Source organism: Pseudomyrmex gracilis, unplaced genomic scaffold, assembly GCF_002006095.1.
Source record: "Pseudomyrmex gracilis isolate BER0280 unplaced genomic scaffold, ASM200609v1 scaffold_28, whole genome shotgun sequence".
NCBI lineage: Eukaryota > Metazoa > Arthropoda > Insecta > Hymenoptera > Formicidae > Pseudomyrmex > Pseudomyrmex gracilis.
Genome location: NW_018020612.1, coordinates 91,617 through 108,738, shown reverse-complemented (window position 1 = coordinate 108,738; position 17,122 = coordinate 91,617). Strand labels below are relative to the sequence as shown.

General features: G+C 41.7%; 1 protein-coding gene across 4 annotated transcripts in view; it reads left to right on the top strand.

The window, feature by feature from the left end:
* Window positions 1-17,122, top strand: part of LOC109852337 (T-lymphocyte activation antigen CD86-like) — a 187,783-nt gene that overhangs the window by 94,719 nt on the left and 75,942 nt on the right. For 3 of the 4 annotated variants that reach the window (XM_020423407.1, XM_020423405.1, XM_020423406.1), the window contains one exon: window positions 4,916-7,601. In XM_020423407.1, the coding sequence (XP_020278996.1) occupies window positions 7,529-7,601 (73 nt within the window). In that variant the 5' untranslated portion in view covers window positions 4,916-7,528. Of the gene's footprint in view, window positions 1-655; window positions 742-4,915; window positions 7,602-17,122 lie in introns of those variants that run through there. The other variant, XM_020423404.1, reaches the window with a different exon arrangement.

The window sequence follows — 17,122 nt, the reverse complement described above, 5'->3', positions numbered from 1 at the left end:
ATATATATAAATATTAATGTATTTTATAAGACTCAATGTAAAAATTAACCAACAAATGTCCTGCAAATACAGGAATGGAATATTTCTCAAACGGCGACATAAAACTGTACAGATTGAATTTGTGTATATGTGTGTGCGCGCGCGCGCTCGTGATATTTACTTTTAATTACAATTTACCTCACGACTTTCCTTCTTTTATCGCGCTAGCCGAACTACCTACCTCGCGCTGAAAAAGTGCTTCAGGGGTGTCGTCGTAGGCGAAACAGGCATTTCCACCCCCTTTTCTACCCGGCATTAAGCACTGTCGTCGTAGACGCTAATTTAAATACGACAAGAATTCCAGATTTCCTCGGCAAAGGGTGAGAGTAGAGCCACTTTACTACCTAATACATAGGGAATGCAGATACGTATCGGACAGTACGATGGAGACGAGAGGGATGGAGAGGGAATTGTTTTTGTCGTGGGGGCAACGGAAGCTGGCGGGATACGGGGGCGTGAGAAAGAGAAGGGATCGGGAGAAGGGAGCGGGCAAAGAGATGGAAGTGAAAGAGAGAGAGAGAGAGAATGGGGGTGGATTCGGCTACGCAGCGCTACCGCGGCCGACCCGGGAAACACGGACGGGGTTGGTCCGAAAGCTCTCTCAGTCGCGGACAAGCCGCCACGCAGTGATAACACCCTATATATCGCGGGCAACGGTAACTTAAACCCGCGTCTCACTACTAGTCTCGTTTTGATGAGAGCGTAAGTTTATTAGTGAGCAGCATAAACGTTATTATTTTTTTTGTTTTAATTAAATCTACTAATCCGAATATCAATATTACCATGTCGGATGGATGATCCGCATGCAACTCGAAGAGAGATCCACGTGGTAGATCGAATTCTCGAAACTTTTTCTTTCAAACTTCGTCTCTATCTTAAAATCAAATTTTTTTCCCTGTATCTCGCATAATTTTCAGTTTTCTGGTGATAAAAAACCGTATGTTAACCGAGTATTGAAAATGTTACGCAAGTGCCGGAACAATTATAAAAGACGTGTCGCAGTTTTTACATCAAATCAGGACTGGCATCTTATCACCGGTCATCCTCACAGCTGCGACTAACGAGAAGTGCTCTTGTATTTTATTACGCTAACGTTTTGTAATCGCGATGTCGTGATACCGCGATTCTGTGCCGCGGCCATCAATCCGCCGTGTGAATATGCAATTACGTTTTGTCAGTTTCGGTTCCATTCAATTCACTTGAAATTGTATTTGTATTTGAAAGAATTGATATAACCGCGTCGTACAAACTTTCAATACTTTGACTGTAACATAGACCAGTGTTTATGAGTATAATAAAATATTATATTCTTTTTTTTTTTAAATAATCGTTATTAGCGTGGCATAGCACAGAATTGGAATAATAATTTAAAATTAATTCTCACTTTATACGTTATATAGAACGATCTTTTTTTTCTGTTTCTTTTGTGTTTTTGTTTTGTCTCCGAAAAAAACTGGAACAGCGCGAAAAAGCGTGAGAGATAAGGCATTATCATTTTCGCGAAAAGAGTGATGCTCGAGTGAGATAGTGCAGAGGCGTGACAGATTTCCCCAGGCGCGTATGAGATTCTCTTTGAGCTGGTCGCGCTAACGATCTAGCGGCTCGCTTTTTCGGCAACCGCATGGGCAGTTAGTTTTCAGTTGACCGTGCGAAAAGGCAGTTACGAACTTTATGATTACACACCGCGCAGCGAATTGTTTCATTCGCCGATTACATGCAAGCTCGCAGGCATAATTCGTTCCAAGTGTTGCACAACGAGGATTGCGTGCCGCGGTATCTTCGCGCGGTATCTCGGTTTTTGGGATGATTTTATGTACGCGCGAAGAATTTATCAGGATCGTTTCATCGAATCTCGACGATAAACCAAAAACAAAAAGAATTGCCTCACACGTAATCTCTTTTCCGCGAGTTTTTCCGCGGAAAAAAATCCCCGGAGAACTGCAAACAAGGTTATTAATTCACGCGATGGTCGTATCGAACGTGTTTTCGCGAGCCAAATGTATTTCTGCGAGGAGGTGAGAATAGAGCCTAGCGGTACACTTATCATTCGGGGGCGTTTGGGCTGCCTCCAATTTCTGGCGATTGTGAGCATTGCCCGGATAAAAAGGGGTCAGCCGACGTGTACAAAAAAAAAAAAAAAAGCAAAAAGAAAAAGTGTGCAATAGTGCGCGGCGGCGAATGAAAAAGATTTTCGCGTTTAATCGCATTGCGCGACGCGCCTCTGCAACGTTCGTTAAATATTCATGGCAACCGGACGGTGAGACTCTCGCAGGCGGCTAAATTATTTATGATTCTTTTATGTCGTAATCGAGTATAACATAGTGAAAGTATTGTTGCGAAATACAAGAATTGCGGAATATTCATACGAAATTTCGTTTTGTCTTACGCGTCGCGCGTTATAATTTCAGAGTTTTTTTTTGCGACAAAGCTATCCGTTAATTCATATTGTCACGTTGAATTTTCGCGTTCTTGTCATTTTTACATCACGAGAGTGAGATACTGCTTCTGCATTAACGATGAAGACCTTTATCACTGATACACCAGATACGTCGGAAAATTCCATCAGAAAATGAGTGGGATGTAATTTTGCGCTTTCTTTTTTTTTTTTTTTTTTGAGAAATTACTTTTCAAGTAATTTCTTAGAAAGTACTACCTAACCGGAGCAGGGTGAGGAAGAAGAAGACAAGTTTTGATGAATACGCGCTCGCAGTTTGCAAAGTTTGTGAATTATTAAGTTCCGTGAATTACGCAATCGGCAATTACGCGAGATCAACCTGTCTTCTTTCATTTCTTTCGATTCAAATTAATATTGCGATCCTGATTGAAGAACCTGGTTGGGTTACACACAACGCAAACATCCATCGTCCTCACGTGGCGTCACGGTCAACTAGACTGCTTGCCAAGGCTTGACAGAAATTCTATCCGGTATACTCTTTTGGAATTGATGCGTGTGTGCCTTAAAGCCAGGAAAGCTTGCGACCGTTGAATCAGAGCGACGATGAAAGACCAATTCCCGGGTAATCGAACTAGAGCTCTCGCTTCCCGTTAGGTTCCTCGTTATATTGCTTCATCTCACGGGTTCGGCAGAAATTCCCGGGTTGCGTCGAAGCGGAGCAGTTTGGCTTTTTCTCATCCCCTTTAACGTCCTTAACGTCGTTGAAACGTCGTTTTCCTCGCATCCTTGTTCGATCGCTCTTGCATGAACGGATGAACGATGTATCTCTTGTGCGCGTTTGTTCGACGAATAAATTTTATCAATTAATTGGGACTACGCATGCGCGTTCCGAGAAAAGTTTCCGACAATGTACATTAATTAACGTGTTTCGAAAATATATTTAGAACATGATTGCGCGCTCGCGTTGGATACAGAGTTTAACCTAAACCGTCGTCGTTTGCCGTTAGTTTTCGTATGGCTTCTGTGTTCTCGATTTCGTACTAGCCGAATGCGCAACGAGCTATTTAAACTTTCGGTCAGCGGAGAAGTAGTTAAAGTTCGCGAAATTCGAGTAACGCGTGTGTACTTTAATTAACACGCATACGTAGGAAGTTCCTTTGGTTATTAAGTTCCTGTCGTCTGGAAATTGGATGTACAAATCCAGAAATGCTCATCTCGTGGCACTATATATTCACATTCGTATGCTCCGCACACATATATATATGTATATATATTCACATAAATTCTTGATTTGCCGTGATATAAAGAGATATACATATATATATATATATAGACGCGAGAAAATACAATTGTGTTAATGTCAACGAATAAGCTTAAATTATTATAATTTTTTTTCTACAGAAAATACACGAGCTGCATATTAATTTATATTTGCATTTTGCATAACATCACGTTTTTGAATGACGAAAATTATTTCAACATTATTTTAACATTATTTTACAAAATATACAATATAATTTTAAATATAAAATATAATTATTAAATATACAATATAATATATATTGTTGTCTCATATGTCACATTTAAATTATATTAAAATAGAGAATTATATTAGAAAGAATTTTTTTTTTTTTGTCAGATCAAAGTGTACCTCTTATTATACGCGAACAAAAAACAGATTTAGACGAGAAGACATTAACGAGACACACACACACGTTTCGCGCGCAATAAATTCCAAAATTCACTCGAATTCCGAAGCCCCGAAGGTATGTCGTAATCGAGTCACTCTGCGGTCAATCTTAAACTACCGAGTTATACGAGTGACTCTGCGGCACTCGCGCGCGCTCCGGCACTTTAATCCGAGAGACTTGAGAGTGCACCTGGTAGACGACGATGGTATATCTCTTCCCGGCTGCGAACTTCGGGTTAGCTTGCGAGAGGGATGGGCACGATGGGGAGGACACGGAAAGGCGGTAGACCCAATTACATCTCGTTCGTGCAGAATTGGACGAATACATACAAGATGCTTAAGACGCTTTAACTACCTCGAGATTTGTACCCACATTCTAACTGTCGAGATTCGTTTAAGTACCTTACGTCGCGGACTTTCGTCGGTTACCAAGGATTTCGATCGGCCTATAAATCCGTCTTCACAAACTGACAATTTGCGCCAAATATCTCGCGCTCTTGGTTAAATGTAACTTCCGATCTGCAGTTATTTCTGATTTCGATTTAATAAATTTGTAGAACATTTGTATTTGTACTTTTTATCTGTAAAGATATTTAGTTACAATTTACCACAATTTGCGCGCTCTTTCTTTCTCTCTCTCTCTCTGTTTTTCTTCTCCTTTTTATTGATTATAATTAAAAACAAAAACAATTTTATAGCATTAAAAATGGGATAACTTCCTTGAATAAACGCCAATACAAAATTGTTGATAAATTGTGTATTGTTTACAAGCAATATTCTTTTTGTTACAGGTCGCTTTGCTACATAAGATTTCTCTTGTAATGTCGCGCGGAACGAAGCCCATCAACAACGATGAAAGAAATTCTATGAAACCGAAGATCCAAGATTAACTGACATAGTTCGTGTACATCACATCGCTTCGGGAGGTTAATGGGACGCAGCCAGCGAATGGAGACGCGATGACACGCTGCCAGCCAAAACCGAGGGCTCCTTGAGCCAGGATTAGAAGGCTGCCTAAAACCCGAGCGCGCTCCGGTCCTCTCATCCCAGATCGATCAAACCATGTGAACTCTTCAGAGAGCTTCGAACTTCGCGCACTAGATTCAGCATCGCGGTTGCTCCACACGCAATCCACGCAAATCCGTGTGGAAATTGAAAAAACTGCTGCGCTGCGATTCTCTCTCCCAAAAAAAAAAAAAAAAAAAGAAAAATACATGAAAGAAGAACATTGTGTGAAAAGAAGCAATTGCCTTTGATCTCGGAATAAACAAAGGATTGTCTGTCGATGACAGATTTACTCTCTGTGCGACGAAAGTTTCGAGAAGAAAAGACGTCGCGAAAGACTGTCGCTTTTGCAAACCGTGTCAGTGAATTGACCGCGCTTGGACCGTGGTGGTTCGGACAATCGATAATACCGGGGTCGTAAAACTTTTCGCGCGCGACACGTAACGTGTCTGATAAATAATTCAATCGGGAGAGTCACGGGGTGTGAAGCGCAAAAAAGTGACGGATCATTCTCGCTATCTATGAGAAGGAAAACCTCGAAACGTCTTGCGTGTTTTGCGACGCGGACGTTGTGATGTGTCGAAATCGATATCGATCCCATGTGTTCGAGATTGAGGAAGAGAACGAGGATTAATACGTCGTGAATTACACCGAACAAGTGTGTGCGGTACGAGAGTGATAAAAAAAAATTTAAAAAAAGTGCAAAATTATTGACGTTATTTGGGCAAACAATTTGGCTGAGGTTCTGATGACATCTTGTTCTCTCACTGCGGGAGGAGGGGATAGCGTCTGAATAGCGTCGGATACCGCAAATATTTGTCGCGCCACGTAATCGGCTGAGCTTAACGCGCGTCACAAAGCATCCTCATCGTAATTCAAACTTTGTCACTCGACGTGAAACGGAAAAAAGGAATCTTCTATATTCGCACGCTGATGTCAGACACAGAGTTCTCGCGTAAAGATCCGGAAAATACCGGGTCGCATAAATCGTGATATACGAGCAATTAAGAAGTAAATCGCAAGACCGCGGTAATTAAGGCGGTAGAGCTAAGGCACGAAGACGCGCATGCCTCGCGGTAATTAATTACTCTTTCGATGTGAGAGAGTTTAGAAGAGAGTCTCCTCCTCTCTCGGAGAGCTATTAAATAGACTTTTGAAGAGTTACGCGTAAGATCGTGAATAGAGCCGCATAGCCGGCAAATTTTTGCGATAGTTGTAATTATACCGTGAAACAAGCGAGCTTACGTGAGCTTTTGGCGCAGCTGCGAAGAATCGTCACGCGATTACACAAGACTGCGTACTAAAATACGCAAAGAAATATACGACAAAAGAAAATTATACACGCACACACACGCACGCACACATACACGCACGCACAGCAAAACTCAAAAGCTATTTCTCGGTTTTCCGAGAAGTCAGCGTTGTTTCGCTCTCGGCAATTTCGACATGCGGGCGATACCATGTGCGCTTCGTTAAACTGACAATAATCGTCAACCGCGTGTCACAAACTACTCGTACGTGGGAAGAGAGCGAGTGTTCGCAAATGGGATTTTGGCGATGCACCTACGATGACGTCGTTTCGTGATTTGATCGCTCAACCGTCGTTGCAGCGCGTGCAAAGTTTCGCCGAGTAAACCGTCTTTTGCACGAGCGCTAGTATCGGGCGCGTATTTCCACAAAGAGAAGGGATAAAATTTTGAAAGAGAAGAATTAATTTTGGAACTGTTAAAAAAAAAAGAAAAAAAAGAAAAACGGCTATTTTTTTCCAAGTGCTTATCTCATATAGAGGATTGTGGGAGGAGGGAGGGGGGAACGATTGGTTTTGGTCGGAGAGAGCATGAAGATCCTTATCAAAAGCATTTTCGGACATTGACAATCCGTCAATTCGTTTGAATATTCGATGAACTCAAATCACGAACGGGAATAGTGCGTAGGAAGAAACGCTTACCTACTAAAAAAAATCCGCCACGCGATATCGATTAATAGTAATCCCGAAAAAATAACATATATATATATATATATATATTCGGTCAAAAAGTGTGTACGATTTCGAGACATCATCGAGAGAAACCGACGGATTGCCGCCGCCGAGCAAATGTCATGGACTTTATCGCAGCCGATATGTGATATCTCGGAACGAGTGGGCGCGCTGTTCGATAGAGAATGACGGTGACGTGTACGTCGTTCGTGGATGTTGTTCAGTGCAAAATCCGGGATGCCGCTGTGAGTAACTGTCAATAAAGACAGAGACGCGACGAGTGCGGCACAACGCGAGATCAGTTCTGGTCGACGACGTCGTCGTCGTCGCTGTCGTCGTCGTCGTCGTCGTCGTCGTCGTCATCATCATCATCAGCGGGAAAGAACAGAACCGCCCGACAACGCTTACAGAAACATCCAGCATGAAGAATCAGCATCGAGGAGGATGGCTGCGCGCCGTGCTGCCTCTGATAACGTTCCTCTCGCATCAAACGGGTGAGTGTGTGCAAAGCTTCCGTTATTATTGCAGTCGGCTTTTTTCGCGCCGACTTTCAGCGAGTTAATTGAGTCGCGCGATATTTTTCACGTCACTGTCCGTGCGCTTAATTGCGTCAGTTCGCAAAAATTTCGCGTTTTATCAAGTATAAATGTAAAATAACTTACGAGAACAGAGCTGAGAGATCCGATCGAAAAGAGCGATAACAATAATGCGAAAAAAATGTTTCAAACGGTTTGAATATTTTTTATTTAGCATTTTAAAAAAAAAAAAAAAAGAAAACACGATAAAACGTAAGGCAAGAATCTAAATAAAAAGATTGCTTTTTGAGAATAAATGTAAAAGACCAGAGAATTAGCAAAATACGTAATAAAAAAAACATTAAGCACACAAATATATAATATTATAAGTAACGTTCTGTATAGGTAAATGAAATTTTTGAATAAATTTCTCATTGCGTGTGGACAACCAGTAATTTAACCAGAGTTCAATGAATGTGAATGCGATAAATGCTTTTATCGATGATTAAAATGTAAAACCGATTATTACAAAATATACATGTTCGGAAACATGCGCAGATACACTTGTACGCGTAAATCTAGCGCACACACGGTGCAAACCAGCGCACAGTTATAAGCATATTTTTTGCTACTTTCGGGTGGCCCAAATAAACTTAAAGCGGCGCAACGACATCCTGTCGCTCATTTGAACAAAGCACGAGCTTCGGTAAAGTGGGTCGCACCGACACATATTATATTTCATACAAACGTACACACACACACACACACACACATGTGCGCGCACGCGATTATAAATCGAACTGTAAATAACTATAAATAAAAATATTGTAGATTCAATTTCCCATCCTCATTTCCGACAGGATATTGCGATGTAATGAAACGGTCAATATTGACAGTTTTGCAGGATATGACTGATTATTAGATCAAGCGTGTTATTATTATTTTTACTTGAAACTATGTATATACTATACGTATATACTATATATACCATACGTATATACTATACGTTTTTCTTGTTTTAGCACGTCTGCAAACGTCGATAAGTAATAACAAGTAAAAGTTCAGGGTCGATAAACAACTTCGATAAGTGTTTCGGCATTTAGTTAATTGACCACTTCGTCGCGATCTAGAAAAACTAGTGGAACAAAAAAATGCAACCGTCGAGATGTTTTTATAGGAGGCGCTGTAGTACGTACGGCTATCTCGATTGTAAAATAGATTTGTTCGTCTCTTCGATCGCGAACACAAATTTCGTTACCATAACGTTTCGCGCGATAAGATGATTTTTCGAATGGAACCGCTCAAAAGCCGGTCACGTTCTTAAATACCGCGAGCCACTATCGCGTTCGAGTTGATTTCCATGCAATGAATGGACTCATGAATAAAGCGCCTTAAACCAGATCGCTCGACGAAAGGCAGTCTGCCAATAATATCAGGGCGAACTCTCCCGATCGACGCATCAAGGTATTCATATAATTCGCTATATATATTCTGAATTGCATCAAATCGAGAGCGGAGCCGCGAAGTAAAGAGCAACGAACGATTTGAACTGTTCAGGTCAAGAGTGTCAAGTTATGTTCTTACGCCTCAAACCGGTGTCTTCTTCGAGCGATTTGTCACGCTGTCTCTTTGACGCCAGTTGTCCGTTTTTTTCGATCGTGCTACTGGAGTGTGTGAACAGTCAAAAAAAGAATCATTTGGTTATATTTAAAGCAAAAACAATTTGGTTTTTGTAATCCTGTAAAGAGAAGAGATATCGCTCGGATCTCATCGTAGACACGTAGCGGAAATTCATCTCGTTCGTCATATAAACTCGCTTCGCGAGTAAACCGTATATAAATCACGTGAAAATTTTGCCACGCGTTCAGAAATGATGAATATGGGGCTGTAATGTTGCGTACACGCTCTACCGATGTAAGGAAATCCCGTTTACAGCGTTTTCCTGTACCGCGAAATTGCACTTCGAGCGGGAATAGCCTCTATCAGAAATTTTATCGGACATTAAGGGAACAATTTATTTTGCTGCGCCCCGTCGAAAACTTGACGTACACTTTGAGATTTCAAAGTGCGATAAGAGATCATGTTTTTCTTTTCACGCACGCGCGATATTAGTTTACTACTTGGGAGTAATTAATTTATTTACACACGTTTCGTGTCGATTGACTGACGATAAAAACTGAAACGTTGAGATAAATTGCAGAGTGTACGACTCGATGGGGACTCATGTAAGAGAGTAGATAACTTCGCGGCGTGTTTGCACGTAAGTAGAAAAGTAGGCTGTAATTAGGCGACACTGTTAGACTCGGAAAAACTACAAACCGAATTATACATGCTCGGTAATTAACGCGTCTCGGTCCCAGCTGTTAGCTTTGGGAGAATAAACATCGTGCGCGAATTAGCAGAACAAATTTCTCTCGTTTTCCGCGGCGGCGGCAACGGCGGCGTTTCTCGCTTTTCCTGACTGACTTTCATCGCGCGCCTTCTCCTCCTTCTTCCGCTCCCTTTCCCCGAAGATCGCGGAATAAGGTGTCCGGAAATTTCATCGAAGGAGAGAAGGGACGAACTTTCTTACGAACGTCACGGAAAATTGAATTTTTAAGCGACAGGTTCATTTGCGCGAGTAACCGACTACTAACTCGAGCTCTCGCTCGACTGTGTATTTTCCGATTTCGTTGCGACTTCTCTCTTCCTCCCATGTCGCTCTATTGAACGTACGCTAATTACCAACTGTAATATTCTGCAACGAGCGAGTTCAAACGATCCCACGGAAAATATACGTTGCCTCACGCGCGCGCGCTCGCTCTCTGTATTTAATGCCCGCGTTTCGAGAAGTTGCGCCTTCGTTTTGTTCGCCAGGATCGTTGTTGTATAAATCACCATAGAAATCGCATAAATTCGAGCTTTTTGTAACGAACTGGCTTTTAAAACGTATCCTGTAATTAGAATTTGTTCGAAACATGGTATATACGTATATATAACATTGAACATGTATTCATCGAGTGGCGGCAAAAGAGATAATAATGAAATGAACAAAGCGATAAATATTCGCCTCGCATGGGGAAGACGCGCGTCCTATTTTTTCTTTTATATCTTAGTTGTATCATATCAATGTTGTGCAAAATTTGTATTAACAATTTGCAGACTAGTTTATTTAATATTCGCGATTCAGTAACTCACCTCAGCTGAAATAAACAAGACGAGCAACAACGTAATCAAGTTAAACATTGAATTCGCTTGGCTTGATTTCGCGGACGATGCTGCTCGAATTTCTTAACGCACCGAACACCGCGCGGTACACACTACGTGCACGTAGTAATATGTAAATGTCGTTTCCCGATCATCGATAATCCAATATTTCTACCTATCTCTCTCTCTCTCTTGACAAGCGATGTGTGTCCGAGAATTATTGATATCGAGCGAACGTGTAACACGTTTGCGGAATGTGGTTGATTGTAAGTCGAGAAGCCAATTTGCCAACTCGAGTTTGTCGCGGAGGAAACACCGCAAGAACACTGCGGCGTTCCATTCAAGTTATACAGGTAGTCGATGTCATCATGTATATTCTACAACGCGATATATAGAGAGATTTCGAGGACGAGAGGAGGAGAAGGAGGGAAGGGTACTGCGGCGTATTCTGGATTCACGTACCGTGCGCCATCTCGTATCACCTTTAAACGAGAGAACGTCAAAATTAATAGTACGCGCGTTATTAAACTCGGCACGCGCGCGCGCGCGCGCGAACGCCGAGTCGCGACGCGGGCTTAACTTCCGCTGAATATATCGCGTTTCCCGAAAGTATTAAACTAAATACCGGCTCGATATCACGCGCGCGGCTTAATCACGGCCTTATTCTCCGTGTAAAGAGAAAATAGCACGGCTTTATTTAATTTTATTATCCATTCAACTTAACTTTATTACAAATTTATCGACCTATTCGGAATGTTTATACTCATTATATAGGCGGATCGAGTCGACCGGAATAACGAAAAAGTTCAAAAGGCACCCGAGAAACATTTAAAAGACATCGGGGAGATTAAAATGTCTTTTAGATAGTTTGACGATGTTCTTTTTTTTGTTTTTAGACACATTGCGTCGCGTCCGAATATACTTGTCACAGTCACGTTTTTCCAATAACGGATGACGCGTTTTTAATTTCCTTTGTCGTCGGCTACATACGGTATGTTCGCGATAGCTTCAGGAACACCTTGTGTCTATGTTCTACTTTTTATATACATATATGTCGCATAGTGAATACCGAAAAATTGAATCGCGGTGTCGTCGGCCGGCATTAAGCGAACAGTAAATCGAAATTCTCCGCAGAGATCCCGGTACAATCGAACACAGACGAACGAGTTGAGAGTGCGAGAGAGAGAGAGAGAAAGAAATAGAGTGAGTGTAAACCATTACTATTGAGCTTATCAAAGTGATTCACGTGACTGGCCGACGGCATAATGCAAATGAGCCGTAAAATTATCGTAGCCTTCAGGCATCGTCAGACAAGGGCATACCTGAACTTTCTGTTCTACGTGACAGAGCACGTTACTGTAACTATTATATAGCCGCGCCCGATATCCGCTTCAGAAGGCAAAGATTACATAATAATTCGCCGCTGTGAATGATTATGCAAACCGAGTTTGTCTTTGAATTGTTCGCGAGAGAAGCGATGGTTTCTAACCTTATCGCAGTCTGAATTGTATTCGCAATTATGGTGTATCTTCGAGCGAGCAAATCTAAGAAGCATTGCACAGTTGCAGCGCAAGAATATAACTCTGGTTGAATGCAATTTTTTTATTTTTTTTTTTTAACGTGAAAACTACTTTTCGCGCGCAACAAATCGTCTCGCTTGTATCGAAACTTGATAAAATGTTGCGAAAGCAAAAACCAAACCAAGATTGAATTCTGATTGGAAACTCGTGCGAAAATAATTTCTTTTTCTTTCCCGATACGTTATAACAGTCACATATGAGAGATTAATGATCCGACCGGGAGTGGCTGACGGGCAAGTGGCAGCAACTACCGTTCATTGCACCGTTTAGCGACCTATCAATGTCTCGGTTTCACTTGGTCCGAGGAGAGAAGTACAGGAAACAGGAAGCGATTTCTCCAATGGCCGTCGAAAATGTGTCCGGCAAATTTATATCCACAGACAGCTGTTGTAGCGAGCGCCCACCTATATCACTTCCAGAACACAGAAATGGGGTTACACGGCGGCCAAAGAGAGCGATGGCCGAAAAATTAGGTCAAAGATTCTCGACGGGGTTGATTGAGATTGCCGCGCGCGTTCTCGCCGGGCAAAGAAATTTCCTGTCAAAAACAAAGAGAGAAAGAGAGAAGGGAGCTACTGTGCCACGTGGAAATATTTACACCCTTAATATAGCTTAGACAAACTAGATTATCGAGCGTTACGTTGTTTAACGAGCGATATCGTCAAGCTGACAAGAAACCTTGACATGTCGGATATTACGTCAAAAACAATGCGCATTTAATAGCAATGCAAGGAATTTATATTTGCGCGCTTTCATGAATAACTTCGGGCAAAGTAATAATAATTATTGTATAATTGACGTTAAGACAAAATTCACAAGAACGATAATCCGCTTGTTAAGTCGACACTCGACGCAAGCTCATTACAGTTCGATAAATCGCCGCACTTGTGCGAGTCGCATTATGACAATCTCGGAAGAATTCACGCGTGTCGTTCGGGTGCGCAAGCGAAATGTGTCCGTGTGTTGCAGTTAAACCGCAAAGCTCGTATTTAACATCCCACGCGGTTAAATATGTGTGCGCGAAGCGGCGATGGATAGGACGCGCCGTTTACATTTCCGAATGAAGTTTTCTAGTTGGTTCGACCGGGTTTAATTACGAATCGTGTTCCTCTCACTCTTTCTCTCTCTCTCCCTCTTTTTCTCTCGTCAAGCGCGCGGTTCCCGACGAATATCAACTCTTTCAATACCGATCCGGTTTATGAAGAGAAATTTTACGAGCTTTTTTGATGAGAGTTATGTAAATACCCGTGGAATTTTTTGTACGCGAGTTTTGAGCCAGCTAGCAAATTCAGAATATCATCGAGTATATACAGATATAACAATAAAGAAACTAATTTTTACACTCATGTAACGTCATCTACAATTAGTATTTTAAGCGCATTTAATGGTCTTATGACAAATTTGTTTTTATAGTTACATTATTTAGACATGTCTTTAACAAAATATATAGTAAATAACAGATTTGTAAAAGAATATCGATTTTTATATATATATTAAGTGTTTATGCATTGGGTGGCAATATCAATGTATACCACAATAAATAAACAACCGTTTATTCATTGGCGAGTTTTATGGTATATGCTTTACCAGTGAATGAATATTCAGTCTTTTTACCACATTTACTTGAACAATATTATTTTGTTTATTCACTGAAATATTTTTGTTCATTCATTAGAAATTTATGTTCACTTATTGGTCATTTGGCCACCTTTTATTTAATCTTACGCCAGACTTCTAAAAAAGGACTTATAAATATTAAATATTACTAGACTTGCGTCTTAAAATGTCTGATCTTAATAATGAAACAACTCGTTAGTGTAATAGCATTTAGGAGATTAAATAACAATTTCTAAAACCTAATTTTAACAGACATGTAGCTTAAGTGTTTATTCACTAGACACAGATCACCCTATACAGCATCATTAACATTTTATATGTACATGTAAAAAGTTTAAGTTTACGTTCAAAATAACGCTAATTACTGTCGCATGCAATTTGCAGCAATGTGCGCTTGAAATTTACATTTGATCGTTTGATCATATTGCTGTCATCAGCAGTAAATCAACTTTTAAGTAAAATAGCGTCAACGTTAATCGATTCGCGTTTTTGGTAAGTGTAGTAATATATGCTTATAGCCAATCTGGTTTACGGTCACTCCCGACGTGATCGAGACAAGAATAAGTTCGTTCGTAACACAGGACGTAGTAACGTTTCGCGCGCAGTGCAGTCCCGGGACTCGCTCGATCTGATTGAATCGCTCCGCCTTATCAGCGCCCAGGTACGGCCGTAATTCTGAAACATCCGACTGATCCCGCACCCGACCTCCTTCCGGGATGACCCGATATCCGACCGAAGAGAAGAAGGACGCGTGCGGACACATATCAGAAACCATCCCTCGACCGTATATAAAGCCGCGTGACGTCGTAAAGTATTGCAGGGCGTAACGTAATGCGAGGAATAAAGTGTCCCGGTATTACGGTTTATCTTTAACAGTACTCGCAACCGCGCACAGAGAAACGGAACAAAGCATGACCGTCTTACAAACCATATAATACACATATGAGAAGTGTCAGAAATAACGCATGAAATCCAAACTCGAAAAATAGAGAGAGAGAGAGAGAGAGAGAGAAGTGGAAACACAACACATGACTAAAATAAAGTCACGTGAAAGAGAAAAGAGACAAAAACAACACGTGACTAAAGTCACGTGATTTTACTTTAGTCACGTGTCTTTAAAAACAAATCGACTTCGTTGCGCGAACTTAGCGCGAGACACTATCGTCTCTTGATAAACACCGTGAATTTAACCGTGATGCAGTGAATTGCGCGCAGGGCTATTTCTCCTTCTCTGTGTCATTCTCTGCGAAATATATATTTTTCGCAGTTTGGCGTTATGAAAAAACGCACGTACGTATGCGACGCATGTATTGATAAAATGTGCAACACGCTCGTTCGTTTTGCGTGTCTAGTCAGTTTTATAAACTTATAAAATATCTCATAGCAGTAACCATTACTTTTTGTTTAATTTGATCCGTAATGCAGTTTCGAAAAAACATACGCGAACATTGTGCGACATTCTGCACACTCGTTGCAATCAGATATAATAATGTCCGCCGTAATTCTGTTTGGTGCCGCGCGGATTATTTTCTCTCTCTCTTTCCCTCTGGCTGTATAAACAACAATATTCTTAGCGAAATCGTCAGACTGAGGTCAGCCACGCTATGTATCGTACAGTATATTGCGCGTGCGCGCGCTACGGTTCGGTTGCATAGCGATTGAAAAATTGCCACGAGCACGTAAAACATTCTCACGTATTGCATTTCGTATCCGTTTCGCGGAATGGCACGCGAAAATCGGTTGGGCTGTAAAGCGTTTCGAGAAAGACGAGTCGATTAAGCGCGAAGGGAAGTGTTGCTGTTACCGTCATTCTTCTTCCCTTACGTTCGGGACGCGTCTATAAGACGTTCGTTTCTCCAACTCGAAATCGATTTCTTTCCCGGGATGAGCACCAGCCGCGGTGCGAGTCCGGTGATCTCGAGGAGGAGCACAAAGATGCGAGGCGCAGCGCGAAAAAGTTCAAAGTGCAGCGAACACTTCGTTTATGTGTGTATGTGTGTGTGTGTGTGAGAAAGAGAGAGAGTTGGGGCAAACTCTTCAGGATCACCTCACATCGGCGTATGCTAAACAGTCGACGTTCTTATTTCGCGGAACATATATACGTTATGCCCGAATGCGTAGTCCTCGGGCAAAACTTTGGCACGTTTTATCACAAAACGTTTTTCCAACGATTGTCGTTAAACTTCGCGAATTTCTCGTTTCGCGAATTTTTACTTTGAAAAATCTTAATTGTCTGGAAAGTCTCATTTTGCGTGAGAGAGAAATTGAGAAAAAATCCGGCAGTTATAAATTCGCCGCGAGCGACTTATCCGAAAATGCGACAATCTCGCATTTTCTTTTTTTAACTTATTTCCTTCTCGCGCGGTAACCATCAAGTCCTATCTCGAACCATTCCAGGAATAAAACTAACGGTATCAGTGCAATAACGTGTATACTCTTTGGCGCATCCCTAAATGCCCCCGCGCTTCTTATCGAGCCTGAAGTATGGTAACGATCCTCGAGACATCCTCGAATCCTTTGACCCGCACTCGGTCGAGCCGTTGCGTCCCAACGCCACCGAAGGCGGAATCCTTACTCACTGTGCAAAGAGAGCACGCCATATTTCGGATTTATTTCCGCGCCACCTCGGTAGCGACTTCCGGACGCGAACTTTTCGCCGGTGCGCTTTCACGAACTCGATATAGCGGAAAATTGCTTTCCTTGCGAAACTTTTCCCCGGGACATTATCCGACGAGCTCAGGTTTATCCCCCTTCTGTGCCGATCTCAAGATCGATGCGACGACTGTTTTTCTGCAGCGACTGTCGTGAATTATCGCGAAATTCTCCCAAAGCGTCCGGAGATGTCTTTGTTAGTTTTTGATATTTATTTCGCATTCCAGACAGTTATTTAACTTTAAACGTTAACACATTTCTACGGGACATTATATTGAGCAAATATATATAAAAGTTCCGAACATATAGTTTAGCCCCCAGACACCAGATAACATCCCCAAGTCAGATAACACAAAAACAGAAAAAACCTCGCAGCGGAATTCGAATTCAGAATTTCCAAAGCACGAAGTATAACCTCGTACCGAGACACTGAACTAACCAGGAGGGAGGAGGAGAAGTCGATCG